The following is a 15,937-nucleotide window of genomic DNA, read 5'->3' as shown; positions in this document are numbered from 1 at the left end:
GCTATTTTGAAGGAGAAGTTATGTACTGCACCTGTTATTGCTTTACCTGATTTTGATAAACTGTTTAAAGTGGACTGTGATGCTAGTGGAGTGGGTATAAGAGCTGTTTTATCTCAAGAGCGCAAACCAATTTGCTATTTTAGTGAGAAGCTTAGCGACGCAAGGCAGAAGTGGAGCACTTATGATAAAGAATTCTATTATGTTGTAAGGGCTTTGAAGACCTGGGAGCATTATTTAATTGAGAAAGAATTTGTCATTTATTCTGATCATGAAGCTTTGAAGTATCTGAATAGTCAGAAGAGGATTAGCAAAGATATGCATGCACGATGGTGTCAATTTTTGCAAAAATTTCCTTTTAGATTACAGCATAAGTCAGGTGTGCATAATGTTGTAGCATATGCATTGAGTGGGAGAGCTGGCTTGTTGATTACATTGAGCCAGGAAATTCTAGGGTTCAAGTAGCTGAAAGACTGTTATGCAGATGATGATGACTTTGGACAAATTTGGGAGTCATGTGCTGCTGGTCAACCTGTACAAGAATTTTATGTGCAGGATGGTTATCTGATGCGTGGCAATCAGCTTTGCCTTCCTCGGACATCATTACGAGAGAAGGTAATTCGCGATTTACATAATGGTGGATTAACTGCATATCTGGGTCGTGATAAAACTATTGCTGCAGTCCGGGAGCGATTTTACTAGCGCCAATTGCGTAGAGATGTCAGTAGGTACGTACAAAAGTGTTATGTTTGCCAGACTGCTAAGGGTCAATCTAAGAATACAGGTCTGTATATGCCTTTACCTGTTCCTAACAATATATGGGAAGATCTGTCCATGGATTTTGTGCTTGGTTTACCACGGACACAAAGAGGCGTGGATTTCTGTTTTCGTTGTGGTTGACAGATTTTCCAAGATGGCGCACTTCATTCCTTGTAGGAAGACTTCTGATGCAGTAAGTGTGGCCAGATTATTCTTTAAGGAAGTGGTTCGTTTGCATGGTGTGCCCAAGTCTATTACCTCAGATAGGGATAGCAAATTTCTAGGGCATTTTTGGCGGACTTTGTGGAAGTTGTTTGATTCATCTTTGAATTTCAGTAGCACAGCTCACCCGCAGACTGATGGGCAAACAGAGGTGGTTAATAGAACTCTAGGAAACTTGATTCGAAGTATTTGTAGCGATAAGCTGAAGCAATGGGATGTTGCTTTATCACAAGCAGAGGTTGCTTATAATAATGTAGTTCATAGTTTTATTGGCAGGTCATCTTTTTTTATTGTTTATACAAAGGCGCCTCAGCATACTCTGGATTTGGTACAGTTGCCTAAGCAAGCGGATAAAAGTGTAGCAGCGGATCATATGGCTAAACAGATTGTGGAAGTGCATCATAAAGTCAAACAGAAGCTAGAGGAAACTAATTAGAAGTATAAAGCTGGAGCATATAAGCACAGGCGAAAGCAGGTGTTTGCGGTAGGTGATCAAGTCATGATTTTTCTTCGTAAAGTGCGATTACCAGCTGGATTTTACAGTAAATTACAGCCAAAGAAGTATGGACCTTACGCTGTCAGCAAGAAGATCAACAATAATGCTTATGTTATAGACCTTCCACATAGCATGGGCATATCTAACACTTTTAATGTTGCTAATTTGTCATCGTTTCATGAGTCCACAGAGCCGTTATATCCAGATCCTGATTTTAACTCGAGGACGAGTTCTTTTCAAGTGGAGGAGAATGATGCAGAATTTATTAGTGGTGCGTTTCTGGACCGATTGGACAAACAGAAGTCCAAACGGAAAGCGAAACAGTGATGCGATTAGATGATTTTTTTTTCTATTATTTTCATATTTTTTATGAGTTAATTTTAAGGGTCGTTTTTGTAATTTTGCTATTTGATGCTTATTAACTTTCCTATTATGATTAGATTTCCTATTATGATTAGGTTTCCAATTCAGATTAGGTAACTTTCCTATTATGATTAGGTTTCCAATTCAGATTAGGTAACTTTCCTATTATGATTAGGTTTCCTATTGTAATTAGGTTTAACCCCTATAAAAGGGTGTTTAGGGTTTGTTTTGAAGGGAGAATATTATTATCATCAATATTGAATTTCGAGATTTTTCTCTCTAAGCAAGGTTTTGCTTGAATTATTCGCTGAACGCTGCGTCAATTGTTGCATATAATAAATAGTCAATTTTACTTAACATGAAATTAAAAGGACGTGTAATGTGTATTAAGTGAGAGTGCGGTATAAATCAAACTTGTACATAGATTATGAGTCCTATAAAACTCCTTTAAGTGGGGCCGAATAGAGATAATTTCTTTGACATTGATTGTGGCTTTTTTCTCTATTGGCTCCCACTTCTCCATTGGAGACTTTTTTCCTTTTTGGGTTTGTTATACTCTAACTCTCAATTCATTTTCAGACTTTTACCTTACTTCTTAATAGAGCGTGGTAGTCGAAATCCACATCTGAAGCTAAATATCCCCACCTCTAGTCCTTATGAGAAGGTGGGGAATCGAACTCCCCACCTCCCATCTTCTAAGTAGAAATGGTGTCTACCGGAGCAAACTCCGGTGGTTTCCATTGGAAACTTTGATGACTTATTTCTGTCAAAAAGCTTGAGAGGAAAAATGGGACCGCTTCTAACCGGCCTATCGTGTTTTTTATAGCTTGTCTTCGAAAGAAATAGACCGCCGTCGTTATCTCTTCTTCTCCCTTTATTAAAGGACCCATCCAAAATTAATTCGGTTTTATTTAAATCTGGTGCTTCATTGATTTGATTAAGGAATCTGCCGATTTCCTGATAACTCCAAACTACTTTGGAATTCGACCGGTCATCGGACAATGTTTTATCTCAAGAACTATTCTAATTTTACTAAAATTTGGGGGCACTAGCTGCCTTTTTTTTTTATTCCCCTCCTAGGTAAGTTTCCAATTGTGTTCCAAACTCTAAAATCATGGATTAGCTATGTTAAAGTACTACACATCACTTCTGTGGCCCTCCACTAATATGTTCTATAAGGGAAAATTGTCCAAAAAATCTTAAACTTATTGCACTTTTGCCAATTCAGTCCTAAACCTTTCACTTTTGCTAATTGAATAAAAAACCTCTTCATATTTTGTCAATTGAGTCCATCCGGCTAATTTTGGTTGGAAATCGCTGATGCGGACGTAGGACGGCCGGCGTTGACGTAGATAAATTTTAATAATATTTTAATATTTTTTTCGAATTTTTATAATCTTTTCCGATTTTTTTTTCTCTTTTCACATTTTTCTTTCTTTTATTTTCCTCTTCTTTCTTTTACCAGTGGCCGGCCATAGGCGATGGCCAAGTGGGTTGGCCTCCCCTAGGCAAGGGCTAGAGTTGACAAGGGCTCTCATTACCAAATCTGGCAAGGCCGCCCTAGCCTGGGCAAGGGTCGGCCTCATTAGATCTAGCCTGGGTGAGGCTGCCCTAGCCTAGGGCGACTCAGCTTTTTCGAAGGCTTGACGAAAAGTTGCTTGGAGGTTGAGTTGCAAAGGTCACCAAGATCTGAAGGCTTAGCCATGGCTGTCAAGCTCGTCGAGATCCTGTGGGCCACAAGCTTGACGAGCATGGAGGAGAAGTGTTGAGTTGGCCGAGAGGGGGTTTGATGGTGGCAGCGAGGCAGTGTCATGCGATGGAGGTTGCGATCAAGAGTGGATTGGTGGCCAATCTGGCGACGAGAGCCCTCGTCGACGCTTGCCTTGCCTAGGCTAGGCCAGCCCACCTGGCCATCGCCTATGGGGCTGGTGGCCGACCATCGGCAAAAGGAAGAAGAATGGAAAAAAAAAAGGAGAAAAAAATAGAAAAAAATCGATAAAATATTAAAATATTATTAAAATTGTCCACGTTAGCGCCGATCGTGCCATGTAGGACGACTAGCATCTACGTCAACGATTTCCGACCAAAATTTGCCGATAGACTCAATTGGTAAAATGTGAAAATGTTTAAGACTCAATTAGCAAAATTTAAAGGTTTAGGACTAAATTGGTAAAAATGTAATAGTTTTATGACTTTTTGAAGAATTTTCCCGTTCTATATATGTGTATGTGTATCCCTCCACCTATTAGTTTAAGTTTTTTAATTGGACATTCTAATTCTACCAATTAGTTTAAGTTTTTGGGTTGGACATTTTAACATGGTATTGGAGACAAATCTTTCTCCAGTTTATTTCGAGTGTGCAACCCTACGTTTATCAAATTCTACGTGTCATTCCAAATCCAGCTTGCACGTCAGAGGGGACGATAAATTAGCTCACATCGCTTGTCTACGGAATTTATATACTCTTTATGTGCATACGGTCTCTCTCTGCTTATCAACGTTCTATACTTCAGGAGGGATCATATCCAGCTGAAGGCTAATTACAATCTGAGCCTCTAATCACATGTGCCAGCTTACCATTGAGAGTAATGCCAGAACTATAAGTAACCCTTTGAGGATAAGAGTAGTTCCAGACTCTTAAAAAAGCATTCCAAACGATTAATTGTGTACCAAGCATTCACCATAAATGATCACATTCACCATAAATCCTCGTAGCTTCCGCGGAGCATCGTCCCTGGCCTAAAGACAGCTTATGTCCCATGCATGGAGAGAGCTTTGATGACTCGTGTCTGGTCATTTTTAACAGAATGAACCAACGTCGGACCCAAATTTAATGGTGCTGCATGCTCTTTTGAAAGAGTTAATAGATGCCATATGCTTTTTCTAGGAGGAATTGATCAACTTCCAGATTAAGATTTGATTGACCTTGGTAAATGCTAAGCTTCAAGCGGTTAGAAAATCCTTCATTGATTCTAACAGCATCATTGACAAACTTAAGAAGTGGGGGAAAAGGAAGAGCCATTGCTTAAATTATCATCACTTAACGATGAGACAATGTACACATGGAATTTATAATTCTTTTCTCATATCAATGGAGTACCAAAAACACATAAGGGTTTTGTTATTGAGTGCCCTCATGGCACCGATTAAGCATACTTAAGTTTTATAAATGCGCTTCCGAAGGCATTGATTGTACATAACATGAGAATAATCGGTGTATTGAAAACTGTAAAGTTTCTCCAATTAGTTGATTAACAAATGCCACAAGGCACTTAATGGGGCACTCGTTAACAAAATTCAGAACATTATATAGCAAACTTCTCATTTATCTTAGTAATAGGTAGATCCCAAATCACATAAACCCCAAAAAAGTGGTCGAGCGGATAAACACATGGACATGGCGACTTGTGTGTATCCGTGGTGAGATTCGTAGAGCGGAAAGATTCGAGCATGTCATGTAGTGAAAAGAATAAAAATAGAAATTGCACTATGATCATTAGATTACTAGGTATTGTTGCTAGAGCGCAGGCGATGAAGATGGGGAATAATTGGTCTTGAGGTGAATGCAATCAGAAGTGGATGAGCGTCGCGGCAGAGTGCCCTGCTCACGCGGCTAAATGTTTGGTTGCACAACCGACTAAGGACAAACACATTGGGTTTGTACCAACCTATATAATTGCAATTTGAGTTTACCTATCCATCAAAAAGAAAAATGATGAATGTACCTGATTGAATATGCTAATCGAGTACGAAAATGTATCGACACTCAATTTGAACATTTTTTTTCATATTTGAGATTGAAATTTGAAACATCACAAGCGAAATCCTCCCCTGCGGTTAAAAATGAAATATGAAACTGTATAGTTGGAATCAAAATGAGATGGGAAACGAAAACGCCCCCAACTAATTAAAGATGTGAAAAATATAAAGTAGCAATTTTTTGACTTACCAACCTTTCTTTGTTATCCAAAAAATCCCTTTGATTTGATCCATCAAATTACTTTTTTCTCTACTTTCTCAGATGACAGTAGAAGTTTAGTCATTAGCGACCAAAGCTTTGCGACCATTTCTAGTGGCTAAATTAGGCTTGGTCGGCCTTGTTTTTTTCTCTCCCTTCCATCTTCATATTCTATCCCAATCTTTACATGCAAACTTTTTTTTTCTAATTACTACACCAAAACTCTGTTACAAAATAAGAAACTGCTAAATTTAAGAAATATTTTTATTTGACCATTATTAGTAATTATTGTATTATTCAATTTCATTTGCAAACACTTAATATTTAACTAATATGTTAAGAAAATTAGTTTTAGGTAGCGCTTAATAACCATTCTGGTTCTGTCCAGAACTGATTTTCTGTTCCCAGAAATAGCTTTGGACCAGAAACCCGTTTGGTAACGCAATTCCATTTTTCTATTTCTGGAACAACTTTTTGTTCCAGAACCGATTCTGAACCAGAAATCAGAACAAAAAAAAGTAGGTTTTCTATTTCTAGACCAAAAATGAGAATCATTTCTGAGAGAACTCTTTCTTCAAAACACATGTTCATCTGGAAGTCACGATCTTTGAGGTGGGAAAAAAAAGCAAAAAATCAAAAATTTCAAAACTTCACAGAATGGTTTAGAATCTGTGGCTACCCACTTTGAGCGAAATTTAAATTTTTTTAGGTGCCGAAAAAAATTTAAAAAATCAAAAATTTCAAAATTTCACAAAATGGCTTAAAATACCTATGGTCACCCACTTTGAGCGAAATTTAATTTTTTTTAGATGCCAAAAAAAATAAAAAATAATCAAAAAATCTAAAATTTAAAAACTTCACAGAATGTCTTAGAATACCTGTGGCCACCCAATTTGAGCGAAATTTAATTTTTTTAGGTGCCGAAAAAAATTAAAAAAGCAAAAAATAAAAAATTTCAGAACTTCACAAAATGGCTTAGAATACCTGTGGCCATTCACTATGAGCGAAATTTAAATTTTTTTAGGTGCCGAAAAAAATAAAAAAAATTCAAAACTTCACAGAATGGATTAGAATACCTGTGGCCACCCACTTTGAGCAAAATTTAACTTTTTTTAGATGCCAAAAAAAATAAAAATAAGCAAAAAAGAAAAAATTTCAAAACTTCACAGAATGGCTTAAAATACCTGTGGCCACCCACTTTGAGCGAAATTTTATTTTTTTTTAGTTGCCTAAAAAATAAAAAAAAGTAAAAATTTTAAAACTTCACAGAATAGCTTAGAATACCTGTGGTCATCCACTTTGAGCAAAATTTAAATTTTTTTAGGTGCCGAAAAAAATAAAATAATAAAAAATTTTAAAAATTCACAGAATTGCTTAGAATACCTGTGGTCACCCACTTTGAGCGAAATTTAATTTTTTTAGGTGCCGAAAAAAAATAAAAATAAGCAAAAAAGCAAAAATTTCAAAACTTCACAGAATGGCTTAGAATACCTGTGGCCGCCAACTTTGAATGAAATTTTATCTTTTTTAGGTGCAGAAAAAAAGAAAAAAAAAGCAAAAAATCAAAATTTTCAAAACTTCACATAATGGCTTAGAATATATGTGGCCATCCACTTTGATTGAAATTTAATTTTCTTTAGGTGCTGAAAAAAAAATTAAAAAATCAAAAAAATCAAAAATACCATTTGGGCACCTAAAAAAATTAAATTTCACTCAAAGTGGGTGGCTAGAGGCATTCTAAGTCATTCTGTGAAGTTTTAAAATTTTTGATTTTTTTATGTTTTGATTTTTTTTTTGGCACCTAAAAAAATTAAAATTTCACTCAAAATGGGTGGCCAAAGATATTCTAAGTCATTCTGTGAAGTTTTGAAATTTTTGATTTTTTGCTTTTTTTTTCACCTCAAAAAATTAAAATTTCACTCAAAGTGGGTGGCCACAGGTATTCTAAGCTATTCTGTGAAGTTTTGAAATTTTTGAGTTTTTGAATTTTTTTGGGCACCTTAAAAAATTTAAATTTCACTAAAAGTGGGTGGCCACAGGTATTTTAAGCCATTCTATGAAGTTTTGAAATTTTTGATTTTTTTGATTTTTTTTGAAAAAATTCAACAAATTTCCTATTTTCCAAAAATCTGAATTTTTTTATTTTTTGGAAATTGTGATGAATTTTTCTAGAATTTTTCAATTTTTTTTGGATTTTTTTAAAATTTTTTGAGATTTTTAGGAATTTTTTGGATTTTCTAATTATTTTTATTCCATTTCTAAAAAAATGGATTTTTGTTCCTGGAAATAGAATTTTGTGTTGTTTATCAAACGGGTTTTTGTTTCAGGAAATAGAAATTTTGTGCTGTTATCAAACGGGTTTCTGTTCCAGAAATAGAAATTTTTGGTCGTTATCAAACGGGTTTCTTTTCTCAGAAACTCATCCTGGAACCAGAAATAGAAAAATCTATTTCTGTTTCAAGAACTCATTCTGGAACAGAATGGTTATCATTCGCTACCTTAGTTAAGACTGTACAGTTATGTGTTGTCATCGTTTCCCTCACTCAAATATGAGTGGTATTTTTTAAACATACAACGTCAAAATTATAGCTATTTCCCAATCTAAAAGATAAAACTAATAATCACGTTGTTTAAGTGATTATTTGTTAATATAAACTACAATAATAAATAAATTATCGCACAAAAAAATACATTTACACACATATATACAAGAAAGTACGGGAATGCATGGGTAGTTGGTGAAAATAAAAGGAAAGTAAAGGAGATAATGGGGAATTAGAGAAAGTGAGAAATACAAAAATTACTACGATAGCTTTCAATAAACCTAATACCCTAAAAAATCTCCAACTTTAACTTTTGTCCCAGTTTTACCTTTTGTCTCGTAAAAAACTTCCAACTTTAGGTACAGTTACAATTCTACCATAAACTTTTTTTTGTCCCATAAAAAACCTTCAACTTTAGGTCATGTCCAAATTTTATCTTAAACTTTTTTTTGTCCTATGAAAAACTCCAAACTTTAGGTTTTGTCCCAATTTTACTGTCCAATCCAATTTTACCCTAAAATTTTTACAATCTCATAAAAAATCATAAACTTTTACTAAATCTACCCCCATTAACCCTCCGTCCAAAATTTCTCATTAACAATCAAGAGATGGAAAACTCTCAAGCACAAGTTGTTGGAGCTTCCCAAGTGCTCTCCGACTGCTAGAGATGGAATATTCCCAAGCACGAGAGATCGATGAGCGCAAAATCCCTAAGGACGATTTTGCTAGAGGGTTAATGGAGAGCGAATTTGAGACTCAAATAAAAGTTTGTGATCTTTTATGAGATAAAAAATTAAAGTGAAATTGAAATTGGACCTAAAGTTGAGATTTTATTATGAGATAAAAAAAAGTTTAGGGTAAAATTGTTACTGGATCTAAAGTTGAGGTTTTTTATAAGACAAAAAAATTTATGGTAGAATTGGGACTGGACCTAAAGTTGAGGGTTTTTATGGGACAAAAAAAAAAGTTTAGGGTAGAATTAGAATATGACCTAAAGTTAGAGGTTTTTTATGAAACAAAAGATAAAATTGAGACAAAAACTAAAATTTGAGATTTTTTTTGGGTATTAGGCCAATTGCTATATAATATCTTATCTTAGTGATAATTTCGACCAAAATAAGTGATAGTGACAAGATAAGGTTGACAATTACGGAAATGGGCCAACCCTACATATCAATAATTTTTGTCCTTAGGTAGCAATAAATTATGTCCATCTTTAGCCACAGGTCAATCTTCTGCTCGCATCTTTATCTACATATCGAACGAAAAATCCGTCGCCCCTCTTCCACTCCACTTGCTGAAGAACCACCTCCGATGGCTTGGACATGGATAATACTCCTCATCGCTTTGCTCATCCATCTCTTCGTGGAACTTTGCTATGGAAGAAATTAACAGAGCACAAAGAAGAAATTGCCACCTGGTCCAAGAGGATTCCCAATTCTTAGTTCCATTTGGAAATTGTGATCCATTTTCATGAATTATCCACCCTTCTCAAGCAAGGGGTGTGCAACAAGAATTGCCTGGACCGGCCGGTTCTAGGCAGTTCTCAAGAGTGCTTGTCCGATTTCCCGATTCTAGAGTGGGAATCAGATCGAACGAACCGCCCTGACCAGACCATTTAAACATACATAATTATTGAGCAAAGCCAACTCGAAATTATTACTAGAACCAATAAAAATTATGTGCTATTTCCCCGTCAGACTATCATCAATGCATGTGGGATTCCCAATTCTTAGTTCCATTTGGAAATTGTGATCCATTTTCATGAATTATCCACCCTTCTCAAGCAAGGGGTGTGCAACAAGAATTGCCTGGACCGGCCGGTTCTAGGCAGTTCTCAAGAGTGCTTGTCCGATTTCCCGATTCTAGAGTGGGAATCAGATCGAACGAACCGCCCTGACCAGACCATTTAAACATACATAATTATTGAGCAAAGCCAACTCGAAATTATTACTAGAACCAATAAAAATTATGTGCTATTTCCCCGTCAGACTATCATCAATGCATGTGATGATATGCTTTTCACAGACAGGAAGATTTTTTTTTTTACAGGAGTTGACTCCTTACTGCATTAAAGGATAATTTTCTCTTTTCTATTTTATTCAGGGAAGGATCGAGCTGTTCGTTGCCCTCTGATCGAGTCAAAGCAGTGAGTCAAAACTCAAAAAAGCCAAGGACCCTTTGAAACGCTCTTTAATGCCGTTTGATCAGATGCCTTTGCTTCTCAACAGGTTCCGTTGGACTGCCTGTAAATCAGACTGGACCGGTTGGTCTGGATCGGGTGGTTCAGTTCCCAATTCCAGAAACGGGGAGTTAGTCTTCCTAGTTCGATTCCCGGTTCCTAAGTGGGACCGGATCGGATCGGGAATTGATCGCCCTATCTCCAGCTACTGTCTAAGATCGAAGAAGACAATTCAAAGAATTAAGATTGGAAAATCTTGAAGAACAAGTTAAAAGTTGAAGAGTCCAAATTGACGTCAAAATAAAATTTGTTAAAGATTGTCTAGAATTGTTGAGAATGGCGGTGGCTGCAAGTTGAAGACTTGCATGGAGAGCAAGAAAACGATCGTAGGTTGAACAAGTCGTCAAAGAGAAGTCGATTATGGCTGCTAAAGAACAGCATGAACGTGGGCAACAAGAAGTCAAGTTGATGGCCAGTACCATATTGGCAGGCCCCATATCAAATCCATAATGCTGGTAAATTAATTGTTGACCTCGTTCTTTTTAAATAACGAGGTACCCGAGATACTTTCAGACACGTGAGTACCACCACGGGTATGATAGTCATCATTGAACAGACATAAAAAAATTACTGAAGACACACAGAACAAATTTATTTTTTGGTGGTGATCGTAATCTATCCCTCTCCACTCAAGATGCATCGCCCACACTACACACGCATCATTTAGTTTCAGATTTAAAATATTAGTGCGATATCAAACCCAAGCATGGTACGGGGTGAACAAGACCTCGATTAGGTTCTGTGATTACTCTCTAGCCTGTGAAGTAAATTGTGATCGGCCGTCAGTCGCGGATTTGCATGCTGAGAGTTTCGGTGGATGGCCAATCATGGTTTATTCGATGGGGTCCATGCTCGGTTTTAAGTTATAAAGTGAATTAATTCCCGAATTACCCCATGTACCTTCATGTGTTAAACATCTTTTTCTTGCATATCATGAAATAGGAATCGCATGTCAGATTTAGAATATAATTGCCAAAAACAAATCAAAAGTCTATTATTAATTCCATCTCATTTTCTTTAGCATTTATTTTTATTACTTAGGAGTTTGTTGGATGAGTTTACTGGTAAACTTGATGGGAGAAAAAGAAGCAAGCTAAGCCAAGTCAGAATATGGATTTACAAGTGGGAATTGAGTAGTGGAGATCTTTTTATCTTCGTTGGGGTAAGAAACCTCATAAAGGTAATCGGTCCTTTAGGAATTATATTTATGAACGGAATTGGGGAGTCTAAGGTTATAGGGGCATCAACACATACATGTGTAGTATTTTCTATAGGTTCGATCATGATGGAATTTGATCTTCCTCTTAGTACTAACACATTACAAAACATAGAGGTATAATCTTAGCGCAATTTAGATGAAGCTGGCTTTGATTTCATGAGGGGACTATGGTATAAACCAATGGTTAACTGAGATAGATATGCCATCTCACAACAAACGGCCTTTTTCGCGGCATTTCAAAGGGACTGTCTCCTACACTCCACAAGACTCTTAGGCCTTAGAAACTTTTTGATATCCTTCTCTTATTACTTTCTTGAAAAATAGAAAAGATTTCTTGCTTATGTATATAATTGTTTCCATGTACAGCTCTTTTGGTGATAGTATAAATCAGGTTAATAATAAGTTTAAGATGCGAAACATGGAAAGACAGCGATGCCAGCATAGCCAGGTCCAAGGTCCAGCCATGCAAGTCAGGCGCTCAGCACCCTACAATAGTGAAAGAGTAGAGGTAATCGGTTCCCGATCCAATCCGAGGAACCGAACCCATAGGACCAGTTCCCATTTCTTGAATCGAGAATCGGACTGACAGATCATGGGATCAGACCAGACCAATCGGTCTGGTTCCTAGGCAATCCAATGGAACCAGTGAAAGATTATGGTGATGCACCGAATTTGAAGAACCAAGTCACATTTCATTTGAATGTTTTCCCTCCTTCAAAATCAAGCCTTTGCTCTTTACCCACAAAAGCTTTAAAAATTGTGTAAGCATGTCACACTTAACAATTTCTTCGACCAAAAACAAAAACACAATTTCTACCCCTCATCTTAGCCAAAAGGCCGAGAAAGGCATCCATTGCAGGCGCATGGCTTGGCTTTTATTCATAGTCCCACATCGAACGGGCACATAGTGACTGTAAGAGGGGTTGTGCATAAAAGCCAAGCCATGCGCCGAATCAGTTTTTTGTCCGTCTTTTGGCTGAATGTTTGCATCATAACAACATTGAGAAAATTCTTAATAATTAAAAGTTCAAATGATTATTTTTGAAATTTTTGAAAATTAAAATTAAAATTTTAAAAAATTATTGGTATGGTTTCTTGTGGACTCGGGAAATGGATCGAAAATCGGGAAATGGATCGAAAATCATTGGTTCCATAAAAAGTTTTGGTACGGTTTCCCGTGAAATCGGGAACTAGACCAAAAATCATCGGTTCCAATTTTATGAAACCGGATCGGCGCTCCCTGGAACTGCCTAAAATCGGCCGGTCCGGTCCAGTCCGGTCCGGGTGATTTTCGTTGCACGCCCCACACCCCTAGTGAAGAGGCGTTCTCATGCAGTGGCCGGAAGCCCAACCTGTTGGTCACAGCCTTCCCCCGGATGTCTCATACATGGGCATCTACTAATGGTCCTCCGGACCCCCGAACATCTTGACCTTTTTGCTTCCTTTCAACATTCGATTCAAATTGGTTCTTCAGAGACATCAAACACAACACAATGCTTTATTCAAATTTCATTCAGAGGAAAATAAGACCTTGAAAATCAAGCTAACACTGCATTACAAATCAGTATGCCATCCATTTGGTATTAAAACTAACACCACAAGACTTATTTTGGGGAACTGAATCATCCATTAAAAAGTTAACTCTCTTTTACTCACTCAAACGGTACTTAGGTGTGACCACCATATGCTTGGCTCTAGGAGTAGTGAGCCCGAACTCCTCGGTCATGTCAAGCTCACTCGGCAACATGCCGCTAGGAAGGTCCCAGTCAAAGCAGTGTACGAGTTGCGCAAGCACGAACCGCACCACGGTCAACCCGAGTTGCATCCCAGGGCACCCTCGGCGGCCTGCCCCAAATGGCAGGAGCTGAAAATCACGCCCCTTAACGTCCACGCTCGACCCTAAGAATCTTTCAGGCACAAACTCTTCTGGATTGTGAGTGGTCCACACTTTTGGGTCCCTTCCGATGGACCACACATTCACAATGACCCTCGACTTGTAGGGTATGTGGAAGCCGTTCACTATGCAGTCCTCGGTCGCCTCGTGGGGAAGCAAAAGTGGAGCCACCGGGTGAAGCCTTAAGGTCTCCTTGATGACCATGTCTAAGTAGTCCAAGCCCTCTACATCTGATTCCTCCACTGCTCTATTCAGTCCCACGACTTTCTCTAGTTCTTCTTGGAGCTTTTTCATTGAACTAGGATGCTTTATAAGTTCGGCCATTGCCCACTCTATTGCTGTCGCTGAAGTGTCCATCGAACCCGACAACATGTCCTGCATGGAGAAACATATCGATATTGCACTTATCAAGCATATTTACAATAGAGTTGGTCATTGATGTGAAATTACAGATCTTTTCATATGTTCGAGTATGATGGTCCATATACTAAAATCTCTGCTAATAATTTATGGATTATCTTTTGAATCAAATTTGATACCTAACTACTAATCTGAGATCCTCAACTAGCGGGATCCTTGTTCCAATAAATTTTCCACTCCGACGTATGCTTAGATAATTGAACAGTAATAAGGTCACAGAGATTATTAATCTAGCTAAAAAAATTGATTAATTACCAGAATTATGGCTTTGATATGGGGCCTGTCGATATGGTACTCTCCCTCGTTCAATCCCATGAAACCCAACATGACATCCACAAAATCTTTGCTCTCTCCTTCGTCTTTCTTAGACTTCACGTGCTCGTCAATAATCTTCTCAAAGAAGGCATCGAACACTTTGCTCACGGCTTTCATGCGTTTCGTCAACCCCTGGAGATCAAATGATGCTAAATAAGGAACATAGTCACCGATGTTCAGTGTAGCGCCCAACACCATCCCTTCTTGAATAACGGCCTTGAACCCTCTCTCGTCAAACTCCCTGTCCATGTACTTCTTCCCGAAGACCATCCGACAACTCATATCGGCGCTTAGCGACGAGATATTCGCGCTCAAGTCGATGGTCGTGCAGTCTTGAGACGCGTCTTTGAGAAAATTCACAAGCAAACCAACCTCCTCTCTTCTCATGGACTTGAAGGAATTGATTTTTGCATTGCTAAGGAGCTCCAAAGTGCACATTTTTCTGATATTCCTCCAATACGGGCCATACGGCGCGAACGCCAAGCTCCTTTGCTCGTAAGAGATGTACTTCGAGGCCTCATGAGGTGGCCGGCTCGCAAAAACAAGATCATGGGTCTTGAGGAATTGCTCGGCCACTTGGGGTGACGAGACAACGATCACGGGCACGAGCCCAAGGCGCAAGTGCATGAGGGGTCCATATTTTTGAGCTAATTTGTGAAGATCATGGTGAGGGTTTTGTCCTAACAGATGGAGGTTTCCAAGAATCGGGAACCCTCTTGGACCAGGAGGCAATCTCTTCTTGCTCTGTGTTTTCCATAGCAAAGCTCGCAATAAGAGATGAGCAATCAATGCGAGGGTGAGTGTTATCCATATCCAAGCCATTGGAGGAGGTTATTTGAAAGGGAGAGGAGCGAAGATGGGGGTGGGGATAATTTCATTGCATATATAGATGAAGATGTGACAGGGAGATGTGCAAAATTTGTTACCCATTGTTTTTTAGTGGGCCCTTCATCTTGAATCAGAAGAAATATCATACAGTATATATTAATTAAATAATAGTGAAGAATATTTCAATACCATAAAATAACATCTTTTCTCACGACGAGGATTGATTTTGTCAATCAAATGATTAAAATAAGCGCATTTAATGTTTTATTTTCTGAAACGAGAGAGACGTGAAAGATGGAAGAAGCTAGTGATTTTGAAATGGGGGAAGAAACACAAGGAAGTGAGTCTTCGAGGTTGGGAATTTCTTTTCGTTTTACGTTTATAGTTTTTAGGAAACTTACAATTTACATAACTAAAATAAATGCGTTTAATCTCCTAAAACGCGTGCAAACCTCCCACTCCGAATGCATCTGGAAATGAATATTCATCTTAATCGGTAAAAAATGATTTAAACACGGGACCCATTTTATCGCATTCAAACTCAGCAATGGATTACTTAGCCAACCCTAGATATTTTATTTAGGGCCGTTTGGTAACGTGCCAAACAGTGAAAATTTCTGTTCTTTTGTTCCCAGAAATAGTTTGGGAACAGAAATGCGTTTGGTAAACTTTTTGTTCCCG

General features: G+C 37.8%; 1 protein-coding gene across 1 annotated transcript; it reads right to left on the bottom strand.

Annotated features, from left to right (window-relative positions):
* Nucleotides 1-13,278: 13,278 nt before the first annotated feature.
* On the bottom strand, nt 13,279-15,295 carry LOC130136994 (cytochrome P450 71AU50-like). Its single transcript, XM_056307674.1, has 2 exons — nt 14,369-15,295; nt 13,279-14,068 (listed from the first exon to the last, which is right to left on the bottom strand). The coding sequence occupies exons 1-2, from the start codon at nt 15,248-15,250 to the stop codon at nt 13,448-13,450; spliced, it is 1,503 nt and encodes a 500-aa protein (XP_056163649.1). The 5' UTR covers nt 15,251-15,295; the 3' UTR covers nt 13,279-13,447.
* Nucleotides 15,296-15,937: the final 642 nt, after the last annotated feature.

The sequence above is a fragment of the Syzygium oleosum genome, unplaced genomic scaffold (genome assembly GCF_021117445.2).
Source record: "Syzygium oleosum isolate NSW1041296 unplaced genomic scaffold, Sole_v2.1 Sole_v2.57, whole genome shotgun sequence".
NCBI classification, from domain to species: Eukaryota; Viridiplantae; Streptophyta; class Magnoliopsida; order Myrtales; family Myrtaceae; genus Syzygium; species Syzygium oleosum.
The sequence above is the reverse complement of the archived record's forward strand: the minus strand, read 5'-3'. Positions and strand labels throughout refer to the sequence as shown.

Coding starts and splice junctions, on each gene's coding strand:
- LOC130136994 (XM_056307674.1), bottom strand. CDS start 15,250: ATGGCTTGGATATGGATAACACTCACCCTCGCATTGATTGCTCATCTC. Junction 14,069..14,368: donor ATATCAAAGCCATAATTCTG/GTAATTAATCAA, acceptor TTCTCCATGCAG/GACATGTTGTCGGGTTCGAT.